This window comes from Pteropus vampyrus, unplaced genomic scaffold (genome assembly GCF_000151845.1).
Source record: "Pteropus vampyrus isolate Shadow unplaced genomic scaffold, Pvam_2.0 Scaffold170, whole genome shotgun sequence".
In the NCBI taxonomy this organism is placed as follows: Eukaryota; Metazoa; Chordata; class Mammalia; order Chiroptera; family Pteropodidae; genus Pteropus; species Pteropus vampyrus.
In genome coordinates this window covers 2415442-2432377 of record NW_011888951.1, presented here as the reverse complement: position 1 = coordinate 2432377, position 16936 = coordinate 2415442, and the positions used below count along the sequence as shown (strand labels likewise).

The window sequence follows — 16936 nt, the reverse complement described above, 5'->3', positions numbered from 1 at the left end:
GTTTCTGTACTCAGTTTGGAGGGGCAGCTCTGCAAAAGGAAAATATCCAACAGCTAGAAGCTGGGGCTCAAGAGACATGCAAGCAACCGCAAGCATCTGCAAGCATCTTTCCCACTTTCCCCAGGAAGGCTATCCTGGCTACTAAGTTTTCTGTTACAATAGAGTAGTCCTACCTTATTTCCCTTTCATGCTTTGATCTAAGAATGCCAGAGAACTTGATAACTTGTTCACTCTTAAGTCTTCCATGGCTCCCCTCAGCCCAAGGATAAAGTACAGGCTCTTTAGCTAGATACTCAAGGGCCCAGGGAAAGACCCCCAGGCCTCATTTTACCTGCTGTGCATCAGATGCCAGACTCTTCTCTATCCTCCCCAAAACACCCTGCTGCCTCCTACCTGTGAGCTGGGTTATTTACTCAAGCTGGGCCCTCCGTCCAGATCACTCATCTCCAATGGATGAACAACCCACCCATCCTTCAAACCTGCTAAAATCCAGATTTGCAGAATTTAGAAATTGATGGAACCTTAAAGATTATCTCATCTAATATCTTTATTTTATATGTGGGGAAACTGAGGCTTGAGTGGTAATGACTTACTTACCGAAGGTCACATCATGAGCAGGGACTCAAAACCATGTCTTCTAAGTCTCAGTCCACTGCCCTTAACATTCCACCCAACCTGTACCTTCTCCAGGAAGCCTTCTCTGAATGCCATAACTCATGGATCTCTCTCTCCTGTAAAATGCCCACACATAACTCACTTTTGGGACCCCCCCTAAACTCTGAACCTGGATCTGTCTGCTTCCACTAAATGCTCTCTTTTTTCTCTGCTGTACAGTCAGGGAAAGCGTCCTAGAGCAGGTACACTGCACAGAGCCAAGGTCAGGTATATGCTGCCACCCTGGCCCTCTCGTCTGAGGAGCAGCTCTCTCTCACCTGTGACTCCTTCCCTCTCAGCAGGCTTCTGTCTTTGCTGGCTCGGGCTGCCTCCCACCTTGCCAGGTTTCGGTGATAGAGGTCAAACACACAGGGCGAGCAGCCACTGCCGCAGCACTGGGAGGGCAAGGGCTCCACGGGCCGAAGCTGCAGCCAGGCTTCCTCATCATCCTCCTCCTTCCTCTCATCCATGGGCAATGGGCTGGGGCAGCCTGGAAGTGACAGCTGGGTGCTCTTCCCAGAGCAGGACTGGCTCTGTGAGGTCAGGGGCCCACACCCTGTTCCCTTACCAGTCTAGGAAAGGGAAAACATGTGGTTACACTCTGGCCCCCTCTACTCCTCCCATTCTCCCTGAGGCCTGCGGGTGCCATGCTCTGTGTGAGCACTGGGGACAGGAATGAATCCATCCTGGGATCTGGTGCCTGGCAGAGGAGGCAGACAAACAGGACATAATCAGAACTGACAACCAAGGTTTGCTGACCTTTTCTTGTGCTCTGTGTGCTGGATTAAGCATTTTCCACAGAAAATCTCATTGAATTTTTAAAATATTTCAAATGATGAAGTAAAACATATATGTACAATTTAATAATTATAAAAATTCTAAAAAATAAATTAAAATGTTATAAAAGAACACTTTTGTAACTATCACTCAGTAAAGTAAAAAGAATCCTGCCAGCATCCCAGAAGCCACTTATGTGAGTCCCTTCCTGATCACATTCCCCCTGCCCTTTCTCGTAACCACCACCTTGACTTCTGATATATCGTTTCCTTGCTTTCGTTAGTTTTGTCACGTTTGCAACCCTAACCACTACAGTTCGGCTCTGCCAAGTTTTTCCCTTTACAAAGATGGATCATATTCTTTCACTCAGCATTGTTGGTGAGTCACCCACCAAATTGCTACATCTCATTTAATCTTTACAACCACAGGGCCAGAGGTGTCATTTTATAGATGGGAACACTGGGGTCCGGAGAGGTTTAATAACTTACTCAAGGCCGCACAGCTCCTAAAATGGTGGCAATAGGATTTTAACTCCAGTCTGTCTGGTTTCAGAACATACTGTTCCTCAACCACAGGAAAACAGGAGTAAAAGATTGTGGTGGTCCAGGAGAGAGGAGACAAGGACCTGGACAAGGGCAGCTTCAGCCAGGATGAGAGGACAGGGGTCGACTAGAGAATTATGGAAGAGGGAATTAATAGGACATGCATGGAATGACTAGATATGAAGTGAGGGAGTGAGGGGTATAGCGAGGTTAAAGGGACATTCAGGTGTCTGGCTTGGATCCCTGGGGTGGACAGTAGGCTCAAGAGAAATTGAGTTTAAGGAGAAATAGGAAGTAAGAGAAAATGATAAGTTCAGTGTGAGCTTTGCTGAGTGCCCATGGGGCATCCAAGTGCAAAATCCAGTTGTCAGTTGGATTAAACAGGTCTAGGTATCTGAGTCTGGAGACAGGGATCTGGGTAACTGACACCAAAGGAGGGATGAGTAGGTAGAAAAGAGGACAGAAGGTAGAGGAAGAGAACAGAAGGCTGGAGCCTCCTGTGAGGGCCTGCTTAGCTTCACTCCCTCCTGCAAGCACTAGCAGTACTTGGTCTACCCCTGGTCATCATAGGTGCTCAATAAACACTTCAAATGAATGACTCTCTCTCTACCTTATGGCATTTCATACTATTTAGAAGTTACATGTTTACATGTCTTTCTCCTCTTTGAGATGGGCTCTCTGAACTTGAGGGTAGAGACCTGTTTTTTATTCATTTTATAAAACAGCACAGTGTATATTTTAAAATGTGTGTTATATGAAAAGGAGGAAGGAAGGCAAGAAGGAAGGAAGGGCAAGGGTGGGAGTTTGATTTCAGGGCTATTAGGTAAATACAGGCTGAAAGACTGATCAGGCAGGAAAAGTTAAATAGCTATGATTTATTTTGAGATATATCCCTGACTGTCAGGGCAGTTTGGGATTTATCAAAGTTCTCCATATTTACATGTGGAACTTCACAGTTTATATAGAAACAGACCTGATCATCTCACCTGCAAGCAAGCTACTCATTTAAAATTCCATAGGCAAATCTAAGTAAAAAGGTGTTTCTTCCTTCTTATCTGAGAACAGAACCATGGGGAAGTCTGATGTCACAGAACATTTAACTACCTCTAAGAGTTCCAGCCTTTGATTTCCTCCCATTCATTCCTGCCATATACACTTACTAGGCAGGGCTACTGAATGAGATGCTGGGATGCAGAGGTGAATGACACTCGTCTCTGCTTTGGAGGAGCTCCTGGCCTAGTGGGAGAGTTATTTACTAAAGCAATAACAATCATTATAAGAATAGATGCCACCAACTAGGCCAGAGTCTACGCCAACTACTTTGCACTGCCTTGCTTAGTCCTCTGGACAGTCATATAGAGGTAGGCCATGTTCTTTCTCATCACAGAAGCAGCCCAGGTCAGGAAACCAGAAGTAGTAAAATTAGTACTCACGCCTGGGTCTCCTTCTTATGTCTCCAGGTTGGTGCTCTTTGTCACTAGATTTCACGCTTCTGGAGGAGAAGCGGGGGTAGGGTGTCCTCTAACTCCCAGTGCCTAGCTCTGGGCTGGCAGAGAGCAGCCAAGGGCCCAACTTGCCAAATTGTCACTGAATTTTATAGGAACCCTGGAGCCTCCCAACTAATTTCATTCATGCATAAAGTGCTAAGGTCATGGTGTGCGACAAGTCTGAGAAGGGCAGAGGGCAAACCACCAAGTCTGCCTGAAGACCCAGAAATCCTATTTCTTGGTTATCGATCACTTTCCAGGCATCCTAACCTTTAAAATCTTTTCTACTTTTCCTGCTTCCCACATCCATTTACACTGGAGCTTCCCATGGGCCCAAAGGATGTGCTTCTAGTCTCCCTACATCATCCATCAGCACACCTGCCACCAGCTCTGATCACACTGGTCCCCTGCTTAGCAACATCTAACAGCTCCTCCATTGCCTAATGGATTGAATCCAATCGTCTTACTTGATGCCCAAGGTTCTTCCTGACCAGAACTTGTCCAAATTTTTTTACCACTTACTATCATCAGTTTTAGAAGGGTAGTCTTTGCGTGCAATAAACCTTTCTTTTATAGAAGAAAGGGTTTGGTTTCAGAAAATCTGATTCTACTGCTGGTTCTATGATTTCAGGAAAGTTTAGCAGGCTGGGATCCCCTTCAGGGCAAGGGTGGTGTCTTATTATTTCTGTATTCTACCACCAAGTACAGGCCTAGCATTAGGAAGGTTCCAGTGAGTGGTGAGTACTCTCATTCAGTTTACAAATAAGGTCTGAGAGCCGGGCACAGTGCTAGGTGCTGGGGGTACAGCAGAGGTAAATAGGACATGGGCTCTACCTTCACGGAGCTAGCAGCCTAGCATGGTGTTACATCAATTCAATCCTTTTTACTGCCTTTTTTTTTTTTTTTTTTAACCAGGTATGTATTTGAAGGAACGAGGTCTGGTCCCCTCTTTATGCCAATTTCTTAATCTCTAAGATTTTTTTCAAGATAAAGTGAGATAAGTAAAAGAACTGCAAACTGCTGTACATTGTGAGGGTTATTCATATCCATCTTTGCCTTAAATTTACCTTTTCTGTGTTTTAATAATCCCACTTTCTCCGTTATTTTGATAATTGGTAGAGGAGCTGGCCATGTCAATCATGAATTTTAAAGACTCAGTTTGTGCCTTTCAGCCTCTATCTTTTCAGTCTAAGAGGCACCGACTTAAAGCCAGGCCTTGATACATGTTGTTGCCTCTGCCTGGATGTCTTGCCTCATCCTTCAGGCGTTGCCTTAAGTTACCTCCCTTCAGAGGCCCTCATTCTCATTCTCTATCATGTACCATATTTGTTTCTATTAGTATTTATTCATTAAATATTTAAGTACTACCTTCCGGGCACTGCGCTAGGGGCAGGGAATATAGTAGTGAAGAAACAGAAACCCCTGCACTCACGGAGCTCACATTGTAGTGGGAGATGGTCATTAACCAAGGTCAAAATGGAAAACATGTTAGTGTTAAATGTTAAAGAGAAAAATAACAAGGGAGAGGGGATGAGAAGTGTGTGATTATTGCAATTGCTTTAGTTTACTTGCTTTCTGTTTCTCTTACCAAAATGTAGGCTCTATGTCGCACATCTATTTTATTCACGAAGGGAAGCGCAATGCTCAGCACAGATGACAATGCTCAGCACAGTGGTCATCTGTGCTGATAAACGGGTGTTGCTTAAAGAGAAAATGAACACCTCCCTCGCTCTGGCCATGCTTCTAAGAGGCAGAAAGGGATGTCTCGAGGAAAGAAGAGGAAAGTAATTTACTTTCGAAGCGGGGAAGAGGCGTGAAGTACAAGCGGCCGGGAGCGGCGCTGGTGTGGGAGAGCCACGGTTAAAAGTGCCAGTACCAGAGAGAAGTGAATGGAGAGCAAAGGAAACTTACAGCGCACCCACTATGTGCCGGTCGCTGTATAGGTGCGCTAGCTTAGGCGTTTCTAGCCCTGTTTTTACAGCGAGACACTGGGGATCAGAGGGAAGTGCTTTGCCTAAGCTCTAACTGCTCGTTAGCGGTTCAGGCTGCCCAGCGTTCAGGTTTCAAGTCTTGATGTTCACCTCCCGTCCCAGCCCCAACCACCACCACTCACCTTCACTCAAGCTCTTGGCCTCAAGTGAAGATCCTTCAGGTTCCCCCTCCTCCATTTCCCACCTATAAGAAAAGAGGATGGCCTGTGGGGTGGGGCAAGGCTATGATACCCTAACTTTGATTGGTTCAAGTGGCTGCTACTCATAAAACTAGCTTTGGCGCCCAGCCCCTTTCCTTCCCAGTAGACCTTGCGCACGGGAAGATGGCGGCGTCCAGGTGGCGGTCTTGAGGAGACCGAACCGGTATGGCTTTGGCGTCGGGCCCCGCAAGGCGGGCGCTTTGTCTTCCTGGAAGGCTCGGCTTTGGGGGCGACGGGACCCCGAGACGCGGGGCGTACGAGTGGGGCGTTCGCTCCACGCGGAAGCCCGAGCCTCCTCCCCTGGACAGGGTGTATGAAATCCCTGGACTGGAGCCCATCACCTACGCGGGGAAGATGCACTTCGTGCCCGGTCTGGCGCGGCCGGTCTTTCCGCCGTGGGATCCTGGCTGGACGCACCCAAAGTTCCGCCGCGCGCCCCCGATCCAAGAGCATCCGCTGTACAAGGACCAGGCCTGCTACACCTTCCACCAGCGTTGCCGCCTCCTCGAGGGTGAGGCCCCTGGATGGGCGGGAGGGGACCATGTTCCTCTGCCCAGTACTGACCCCAAGCCCTCTGTGACTTTGGGCAAGACATTGAAACTTAAAAGGTCTCACTTTCTTCGTACGTGAAATGGGGCCAGTAGTGATTCTAATTACGAGAGTTGTCCTGATTAAGTGGGTTGTAAAGAGCTTTGCTTGTTTGAAGGAGGTATTAGAGTTGGAGTGGCAAAGCGAAAAGACCTGGTTTCCAGGCCTAGTCCTGCCTCTAACTCTGTGATTTGGGGCAAGCGGCTGAACCTTCCTGAGCCTCCCATTTTCTGTGAAGTAAGTGGTTTTGACTAATGGTTCTTATGACACTTCCAGCTCTTGACACCTGAGAGATGTAGCTGTACATTTAAGAAATAGATAGATGGAGCAGCAGAAAGAATGCCCCATGCCTATAGCCTCACTTCACAGGATTGATAAATGTGACTGAGAGAAGTGATTTGTCCACAGGCGCACTTTGGTTAATAGTGAAGCCAGAGCTGCATATCTCATTTCATAAGTCAAAGGTCAGAGCTGGGATGTTCTTTTTCAAGGAAAACAGGTTACCCAAGTCCCACACCAGGTTTTTGTTTTTTTTTTTTTTAACTCCACCACAAAATCTAGAAGTTACATTTCTAAATGTTTGTATTTCCAATGTCTTATAAGCCTTAAAGTGGAAAGTTTCATTGCCCTCATTGTCTTTCATTGGTTACTACTAAAGAAATTGCCTGAGGGTGTCTCCCCCAAAGTTTCCTAGGCTCCCTTTAATCTCAGACATAACCTTACAAATGAAGATATGTCCCCGAGTCAGAGTGGTTTTCCAGATGCGATGAGTAGTCTGCTAACCAAAGCAGTAACCAGCCCTCTGTCAACTTGTGGGCACAATCATTTGAAAGAATACAGTGTCAACTTCGATCTGAGGGTGGAGGACTGATGTATGGACTTAATGCAGAACTTAGGTCCCTAGGTCTGTGCCTGTTCCTCTTTTAGTGAAGCCAGATCTGGGGAAAGTGAAGGAAGGAGTTTTGACTAGGACAGCAGCCCACTGGAAGTAGCTGACATTCCTTAATATTTAAAGATTAAGCAGTCAGAATCAAATCTTTTAGTTTACTTATACTCCATCTTTTTCTGAAAAGTATTTTGAGCATCTTATAGAAATTTTATAACACAGATTAAATTAAAAATAGAAAGGTGAGGCAACCGGCACAAAGGAAAAATAAAACAGTGTGGTGAATTAAAAAAAAAAAAAATTACAGTCTGTGAGGTTCTATTTGCTAAAGAGGAGCCCTAAACTTGGTTCTCAGCTTATTAGCAGTCAACAAATGGTACAGAAATGGGGGTACTGACTAGGCCAGTTGCCTATTTCTGTAAATTGTTTTATTAGAATACAGCCATGCTTACTTGTTTACTTTTTTTGTCTATGGCTGCTGTCATGCTACAGTGGCAGAGTTGAATAGTTGTGGTAGAGACTATATGACTTGGAAGCTGAAAATATTTACCATCTGGCCCTAAAGAAATAACATATGTCAAGCCCTGATATAGGGAAAAACATTTTCAGTTATGCAGTTCACCATGTCCATAAGACAAGACAGTACTCTACCCAGGAAAATCCCAGTCCTCCTGTACTAAGGCCAGGGAGAGGTTCAGAAGGTCTCAGGGAGGACCCTGTGTAATTAATAGAAAAATATCCTCAGTATAATCATTTTGACAAATACAGCAGTATGTTTCATACAGCTTCTTCATACAAAAATTTCCTTATGAAATAACTTATAGAATCTCAGAGTTAGAAGAGATGTGAAAAATTATCCATTTAAGGGCTCCCAAACTCAGGGCTCTTCAAGTTATTCATGGTTTAAAAGTTATTTCCATTATTTCCAAAAACTGCTTTCCCTTGATAAAACAGCATGGACTTAATCCTGGGCCTACACCTAATAAATGAGGTGTATTTGGTAGATAAAGGCTTTTCTGATCAAGGACTGAGGTGTGATTTAATAGAAAGGATCTAGGTTTTGAAAGGTTGGCATCCATTGATTTAATCCCATAGTCAAGTGTCTGAATCCTTCAGGCAACAGGCAGACCTTTGCCTGCAAGATTCAGCCTTATGATCTCAGCCATTTGAGCCACTGTTTGAATTCTTCCTATGGCAGGCACTCACCATCTCAGTTGTTAACTATCCTTAAGTAGACAAGTCATTCCTGAAGTTGAGTTGAAATGACTGTCCTAGCTTAGGCTCTTTATTTTTAGTTCTGACCCCTCCGATGTCACAGAAGAAATCCCATAAATATTCCTCCCTCTCATCCTCATCCTCTCTCACACACTCAACCGACACCCTTTTCCCCAAGATGTTACCTGGCAGGCTTAAATATCTCTTCCTGTCTTTTTTTTTTTTTTCTTGTAACTGATTACCCCAAAGGTGTAAAGCAGGCTCTCTGGCTTACCAAGGCCAAGTTAATAGAAGGCCTTCCTGAGAAAGTGCTTAGCCTTATTGAGGATCCAAGGAACCACATAGAGAACCAAGATGAACGCGTTCTGAATGTGATCTATCACGCCCGTCTCTGGCACTCCACTGAAAACATCCCCAAGAGAACGACCTACTGGTAAGTTTCCCCCATGTCAGTAAGATTTCTAGTTGATGAATTTTGGTTTATATCTGTTGCTTTATATCTCCAAATGTTTCTTCTTTTCTCCAAGCCCAATCATTGTGGACAGTCTGTTACAGCTGTGTAAATCCCAGACTTTCAAGCATCCTTCGCTAGCCAGGCGGATCTGTGCCAAAAACTACACGTTATCCACCACTTGGAATCGAGGTTGGTTATCTTGTATGCCAGAAAGCTTTAGTCTGTTTATCAGTCTTTCTAGTCTTAGCCCAGTTCACATTCCCACATACCCCTCCACTCCCATATGTATCCTCACTCCCATCCTCATGGTCTAATTTTATAGGCTCAGACACATCCTCATTATCATTAGCCATAGCGCAGCCTTTTTTGTTTTTAATCACTTCTTTCCAAGACTTAATTCAACCATATCTATTGAGTGCCTGCAAGTTCCTAAATGTTGACAATAAGGAAGTAATAAAGCATACACAGTCTCTGCCCTCACAAGCTCATATTCTGCTGCAAGAGCCTTCTTACCCCATGCATGCTTTTTTCCTTTGCCCAGTTCATTTTCCATGTAGCTGTTTGATCTTTCTAAAGTGCAAGTCTTCCTATGTCCCTCCTGTTTCATATCCTTCACTGTCTCCAAGTAGTTGAAACCATTTATCATGATATCCAAGGCCCTCTGTGATTTGGACACCCACCTAGTCTTTCTAGTCTTATCTCTTGCTCTAATACCCACCACCCCGCATGCCCAAATGTACACTTTAGCCACTTGCAGCTTTTTGGCTGCATCAAGCTTTTATACCTTTGCAAATGCTGTGCATTCTGTCTAGAACTCTTTTCTGCTTTCCTCATTTGACTAAATTCTTATTTGCAAGACTCAATTCAAGCCGTCTTCCAATGTGAATCCATAGGTTAGCTAGTCCTCCTCTGTGCCCATTACGTATATTTTTATCATAGCACATATTATACTGTGTTATAGTTACCTGGTATCTTTTCTGTCTGCCCCCCTAAACTGTGAACTCCTGATGTCAGGGACCTTATGTTGTTCATTTTGGTGGAATCCTGGTCTTTTCACTTTTCCATAATTTGTGGAATCCTGGAGCAGAGAAACCAGCTATGAAATAATTTGGGATTTTCAGGACATCTTTTTGGTCGGATTTCTCTGGCTTTCCCCTTTGAGCATGGACTTCCTGGCAAGCAGTCAGCTTTATAGAGGTAATGGCACAACTAAGGAAATTAGTGAGCCTTATTAATAGAAGAGAACTTGTTGGCCCATCATCAAGTATTACCTCTAATTAAACTGCCCCATTTGCAACTGTCACTGGAGGAGAGATGTGAAGGGAATTGAATTGGAAACCACACGAGAGTGGTCTGTGGAGAAAATCTAAAACCCAAGGTTAGGCAGGGTCCAGGCACATTTATCTTCCTTGCAGATTATATATGAGGAAACAGGAAATACTTTAGAAAACTATTCTTGAGGTATGGGTGTGATGTATTTTAACAACCACATCAGAATTTATCCACAGATGTAGTATCCCTTTTTTACGTACTCAGTAAGTGAGACCACATGCTAATTAAATGGCAGTGCTGTTAGCCATTAGATATGTAAGTTCATTATCCTTGATCCATTACCACCACACTGCTATTTGACTATTTCTAAAAACCCAAGCACCTTCAGAGAAAGATTTGCCTCCACTTAGAATGCTCAGAAAGCTATTCTCAAGGAGTTTTTCCAACATATTTTGCCGGGTGGTGGCACGTGGCCTCCTGTGGGAACCTCTGTGAAGGATATTCGTACATATTCACAATGGCAGGCTTTCTGATTAGTCAGATGTGAGTTTTTTCTTCATACACCCGTGTCTCCATGTAGCAGATATGCTAATCCAACTTAAGTGAGGCTTTTTGACAGGCTCAATTTATTTTACTCTCAGTTGTGGACAATCTGGCCCTTTTCCTGGATTTAATAACCTGGGCATAGAGTAACTCTCACTCATTCATTACTGGGTCCCCAGCATAGAGCAAGCAGGTGCTTAGGACGATCTGTATAGGGCAGCCCTGAACCCACAGAGACCACGAGGCCTCAGGGATCACTGGAAAGGGAACACAGGAAGAAGAGTGCATTGGTCAGTCCCCCTCTCAAGAATCCCAGGATTGAGAACCATATGATTTCACGCATGTGGAATATAAAACGGAAAGCAGCAAATGAATACGACAAACAAAAACTCATAGACAAAGACAACAGTATAATAGTTCCCAGAGAGACTAAGTGGGAACGGAGAGGTAGACAAAGGTAAAGGGGGTCAAATTTATGGTGATGGAAGATTTGACTTAGGGTAGTGAACACACAATGCTCTATACAGATGATGTATTATTGAATAGTACACTTGAAACCTATTTAATTTTATTAATGTCACCCCAATAAATTTAATTAAAAAAAAAAAAGAATTCCAGGATTAATCTCTTAACCAAAGTTTTGTTTTCTGTGGTTAGGCTGGTCAGCTCGTAAAACTTATATAAAAGACTTGAGCATGGTGGGATGAAACTGAGATAAGGCTTTAGACCAGGTTAGACTAATCGTCTTTCTCCCCTTTTAGAGTCTCTTCTCCTTCAGGTCCGTGGTTCTAGTGGAGCCCGACTGAATGCCAAGGACCTTCTGCCCCCCATTGCCTCCAGAGAGGAGGTAGAAGCTACTAAGAATCATGTTCTTGAAACCTTCTATCCCATATCTCCCACTGTCGATCTTCAGGAATGCAATGTTTATGATGTAAAAGACGACACAGGTGAGTATCAAGCCTTTGACTTTCAGGCAGCGTGGAGAAGAGGGACGTGCTTTTTTTTTAAGAGAAAAGATATATTGAGTACTTACTATATGCTAGGCACCTGACTTGCATGTTCTTCTAAGATCCATGGAGTAGCCCTGTGAGACAGTTACTATTATCCCAGTTTTATAGGCAAGGTAACTGAGGCTCAGGGAGGTGAAATGATTTGCTCAAAGGCTGACTTTGCTTTTGACTCCTGAAAAGCTACTCTCTTAGGTCAGAGTTTTAATGGGTGGCTAGAGGGGCATTTGATCAGGGGCCAAATGTTTCCTATATTCATAGGTCCCTTGAAAGACACCTCTTTCTATGTAACCTATAAACTCTGGCCAACCTCCTGGTAGGCCTGAAGAAACCCCACAGGCATTGAATGAGGCTATTTATCCAAACTCCATCAAATAAGGCATCGCTGTCTACCCAATCAGCTCAGAAAGAAACTAGGGAGTCAGGCTAGGCAGGCCCAGAACTCAGTCATGAGCGTCTTTCTCCTTTCCCTCTCTTGATTTCCACAGCTGCAACTGAAGTCAGTCCCTCCCGTCTCTCACTCTGCCTGTCGCCACAACCTCCCAACTGGTCAGTCTGCTTCAGGCTGTTTTCTCTCCAGTCCACCTAGTTCACAATTCCAGAGTAGCCCTTCTAAAGCACAAATTTAATCTCATCTCTCTCAATGCCTATCCTCCCCATTGCCTATTGGATAGAGTCTGAACTTCTTAACTTATTACATGAGGGCTTTCGGGTCTGGCCTGTGCCCCTCTCTCCAGCCTCACCTTTGTCTGCTCCCCTACATGCCTCCTTTATTTCAACTATGCTCAATATATTGTGCCCTTTCTCACCACCATGCTTTGACACATTCTTATACCTCCGCCTGGAACTTTTGACCATTCACCTCTTTTTGTCTTCAGCTTGATAACTCCTCATCTTTCATAATTCATCTTAGGAAGCACTTCTTTCCAGAAATGCTCTGGGACCTTCTAGTCATATCAGGTCCTTTTATCTTTCCTTCCACAGCCCCCTGACTCAGCTTTAACTTGACATGTCTCTCCATCTGGATATGATCAGTTTTCCTGTCAGTCTTCCCCTCTAGACTGAGTTCCTCAAAGGCAATGGCAGGCTCTGCTTGGCCTCTGTTCCTGGTACCCATCTTAGAGCTTGGCACAGAGTAAGTGCCGAGTGTTGGGTATTTACATATGCTGAGGAACCAAAGCAGGGATTGAGGCAGGTGGGAAAGCCATGTCTGTGTCTTTATCTTAAGTAGTGCTCTTCTCTGGGATTTTTAGAGCCCACATTTTCCCAGGCTCTTTCTCCCTCCTTTTCACTCACTTTCACTGATCTAGGTTACTCCTTCTAGAAGCCTCCAGTCTACCAAAGGTTTATCCAGAGCCATGCAGGGGAAGAGAATGATGACCTGGTAAGATCATGGCTGAGATGAGCAAGAGTTAAACTTTGATTCTCACCCACCAGTGTTGTACAGATAGTTGTGAGGTGTGAGGAAGTCATTTGTTATTAAAAATAAAATATTGAATTTTGCAAATGATTTCTTTTTTTAAAAAATTATTGCCATGGATTTCAGGTTATACTTCTGCTAACATCACTGTCATCCATGTGCTCGAATGAGAGAGAAAGGGGTGGAGTTAGAGCTAGCGTGCAAGAATTACCTATAACAGGTTGGCAAACATTTTCTGTCAAGAGCCAAATCATAAATATTTTAGGTTTTGCAGGCCGCATGTGGTTTCTGTCACAGCTACTCAGTAGACATTATGTAAATGAGTAGGCAGAGTTGTACTCCAGTAAAAACTTTATTTTTTAAAATAAGCAGGGGGCAAGATTTAGCCAACAGGCTAAAGTTTGCCAGCCCCTAAGCTAGGCTGATAGTATTTGCCTTTATTGAGTCTTTGTAGTGCCTGGCACCGAACTAAGGTGAAGTGACTCTCCTGAGCCTTGGGGCAGGCCGATTAATCTTTTCTGCCTTTACGTGGTTCTGTATCTTACAGGATACCGGGAGGGTTATCCTTATCCCTATCCCCACACCCTGTATTTTCTGGAGACAGCCAATTCACGACCATACCGCTTTCAACCAGATCAGCTGCGGGCCAAGATGATCCTGTTTGCCTTTGGCAATGCCTTGGCTCAGGCCCGGCTCCTCTATGGGGTATGTATGTAGACAAGACCCCCCTACCTTACACTCCTCAAAGAAAGAAAGAGGGCAGCGGGGATTCCTTGCTTAATTGAGAAATTTTAGGGAGAGGCACTTCCACTCATTCTGAACTGACATCCGCTGGGGACCTACTATGTGCCTGTCTTTTACATAAAGTACCTAACTTTTTTCTTTATCATAGCAACTCACACAGTTTTATTATAATGTCCAGTTTTAAAATTACGCCACAGAATCACAGGGAGGCTGAGCCGCTTGCCCAGCTTTACACAGCAGTAAGTAGTGGAGAAAGGATGAGAACTAGGTATACCCAAATCCTAAGGCTTCAGTTGTCCATGCTCCAGCACACTGCCTCTGTTCTGTAGTATTAGGATTGGAGCACCAGGCTCCATCAGGCAGGCAGTGGAGGGGCCCAGACCTGCCTGCCAAGTCAGGACAGGTTCTGGGGACCTAAGATACCCCTTGCTGGTAGCCCCTTGATTCTAAGAGGAAGCCTCAGGGTCCTAGATGGTATAGAATGCAGGTGGAGTGGTCGTCACAAGAGCTGTTCCAAGACTGGGGGAAATCTCTTCCAGGAACAAGGAGTGGGAGAGTGTTCCTGAGAGCTGCTGCCAGTTCCCAGGACTTGGTTAGAGCCTAAGGCCCTATGGAAGAGTGAGGAAATTCAAAATGTTCTGTTGCCTATCCTACTTCAACTAGGAACTAGGTGGGATTGGGGAGGTGTGGTTAGCCAAATGAAATAGGGAGTGGAATGGACCTTGCCTGTGTCGAGCATCTGCTACATGGCAAACATTTAATCAGTGTTCTCTGTATTAGTGGTTCTCAAAATATGGTCCTGGATTAGCAGCATGTGCATCATCTGGGAACTGGTTGGAAGTGCAGACCCCGCCCAGACCTACTGCCTCAGAAACTCTGGGGGTGGGCCTCTGGCAATCAGTGTCATAACAAGCCTTCCAGGTAGTAATGGTACAAGCTCAGTTTTGAAAACCACTGCACTAAAATTTGAGAACCATTGCATTATTTAATCCTTGCAGCAACCCACTATGGCAGATACTGTTAGCTTCATTTTACAGATGAAGAAACTGAGGCTCACAGAGGCTAAGTAACTTGCCTAAGGTCACAGCTAAGAAATTAGCAGCTGTCACAGCTTTATGTGATCTTGTGTCTTTTCAGTCCTTGGAAGATTATCTTTATTTCTGTTATCTGTATATTTCCTGAAAGCTCTGGAAAGTTGGGTAACTTGCCCAAGATCCCATAGCTAATGAGTGGGTTGGCTAGTACTGGAGCCATGATCCCTCCAGCTTCGAACAACCTACTGCCACCCATGTCTGAGGCAGGGGACAGAGGCAGAGATAGTCATGTGCCAGGTCCCAGGCCTGTACACTCATGGTAGCTTCTGTGCCAGGAGAGCATGGGTAGCAATGCTGCCACTAATTGCCACCTAGTTGGGTAGGAAAGGAGGTCTCCCTTACCCCCTCCAGGTACAGACTATTCCTGGGGATGTGAAGTTGAGCAATTATGGGAAGAGCCTCTGGTAAAAGGTAAAATTGCTGAGAAATTTATGTACTACCTGCAGTTTTATTGATCTGTAGAGGGAGATAAGAGTCAATACAGAATTCTCAGCTAACACTTAAAAGTACTTTTCTTTTTATTTATTACTCATGCAACTAAGAACAGGTATATCTAAGGCCAACAGTCCCAGCGTGGCCCACACTGAGGTCTGACATTAGCTATTTCTAATGTTGGTTCCAGCCCTGGAGGGGTGAATATAGGCAGCATTTTCGAATCAAGGATGCTGTGCTTCATGGGGCCTGTCTCTTGGGTCTTTGTCCAGTGAGTAGCAATCACCAAACTGGATTACTGCAAAGTCTTGGTAGGGCGAACATATGATTTGTTAACCAAACTGGGACAATACTGAGAGTGAAAAAATGTTCTGTTATTAGACCAATGGGACACTGAATGTAGAGCAGAATAATAGGGGTTTAAGTGATTTAATAGCATGGGGTCTGATCCTGGCTCACATCTCATGGGTAACCTTGAGCAAATTATACCACCTCTCTGAACCTCAGTTTCCTCATCTGTTAAGTGAATGAATATACCCCTAGATGTGAGATTAGAGGTGACTTTATGTAAAACTTGTGTAATGCCTGACACATGAGAGGCCTTCAGTAAATGGTTGCTAGTGTTGTTATTATATCAAGTCGTACAAATTGAAAGAGATAATTAGCAAATGTGTTGACTGGTGAAATCCTGAGGCTGACATGGCTGGAGACACTCCAGGAATCTGGCACATTCTCAGAGTTGCATTGAGAGCACGAAGCCCAGGTAAGATGACTGCCTGCATTCTAGGATGCCAGGCCATTAGGAATAAGGCAGAAGTGGAAAATGAACACATCCTAGTGTTAGCCAGTCTAAGTTCTGATGCCACACACATCTTGTGACTTCAGATAAGGCACTTGCCTTACTCAGTCTTGGTTTCCTCATCTGTTAAGTGGAGTGAGAACTGAATGAGATTATTTATATCCATTGACCGTCCAGGTCCACATTTAATAGAACTGATGACACTGTTGTCACCATCAGGCAGTGTCAGAAGTTTGAGGGATTTCCCATCATTAACCTCCCAGCTCACCTTCCTGTTCTGTGCTGCTTACCCAGTAATCACCTCTCAATAGCAAGAATTATTACTTTATTAATGTGCTCAAGTTGAAGAGCAGGCACCCTGGGGCCATGAGGCACCAGGCCAGGCAGAGCCAGGCTGGGTGGGGGAGGGAAGGCCCAGCTCTGGTCAGTGCCCTAACCTCACATTGTGTTTTCATTGCCCCATTGTGAAATGAGTACATGTAGTAGAGCATTTATTTTAAAGGCCAGAACTAGAGGTTGCCTGGTCTGTGCTGTTCTTTCTACCCCACTGTTTCTCATTTGATTTACTTGTCTCCTTTTCCTCTCAGAATGACACTAAGGTTTTGGAGCAGCCAGTAGTTGTGCAGAGTGTGGGCACCGATGGACGTGTCTTCCAGTTCTTGGTGTTACAACTGAACACCACAGATCTGGCCTCTAATGAGGGCATCAAGAATCTGGTGTGGGTGGACTCAGACCAGCTCCTCTATCAGCATTTTTGGTGTCTCCCAGTGATCAAAAAGAAGGTGGTTGTGGTAAGTCCTGCCATCTCCAGCCTGTGATTAGAGTAGGGCC

General features: G+C 44.7%; 2 protein-coding genes across 4 annotated transcripts in view; one reads left to right on the top strand and one right to left on the bottom strand.

The window, feature by feature from the left end:
• The window catches only part of LOC105299002 (NADH-cytochrome b5 reductase-like), a 23822-nt gene extending 18172 nt beyond the window's left edge, over positions 1-5650 (bottom strand). For all 3 annotated transcript variants that reach the window (XM_023536798.1, XM_023536797.1, XM_023536799.1), the window contains exons 1-2: positions 5574-5650; positions 933-1226 (exon numbers count right to left, since the gene is read on the bottom strand). In XM_023536798.1, the coding sequence (XP_023392566.1) occupies positions 933-1124 (192 nt within the window). In that variant the 5' untranslated portion in view covers positions 1125-1226; positions 5574-5650. The remainder of the gene's footprint in view (positions 1-932; positions 1227-5573) is intronic.
• A 91-nt stretch (positions 5651-5741) lies between these two features.
• MRPL37 (mitochondrial ribosomal protein L37) overlaps positions 5742-16936 on the top strand; it is a 13952-nt gene continuing 2757 nt past the window's right edge. The window contains exons 1-6 of the mRNA XM_011370434.2: positions 5742-6162; positions 8590-8773; positions 8868-8983; positions 11371-11556; positions 13584-13741; positions 16693-16896. Of these exons, the coding sequence (XP_011368736.1) occupies positions 5817-6162; positions 8590-8773; positions 8868-8983; positions 11371-11556; positions 13584-13741; positions 16693-16896 (1194 nt within the window). The 5' untranslated portion in view covers positions 5742-5816. The remainder of the gene's footprint in view (positions 6163-8589; positions 8774-8867; positions 8984-11370; positions 11557-13583; positions 13742-16692; positions 16897-16936) is intronic.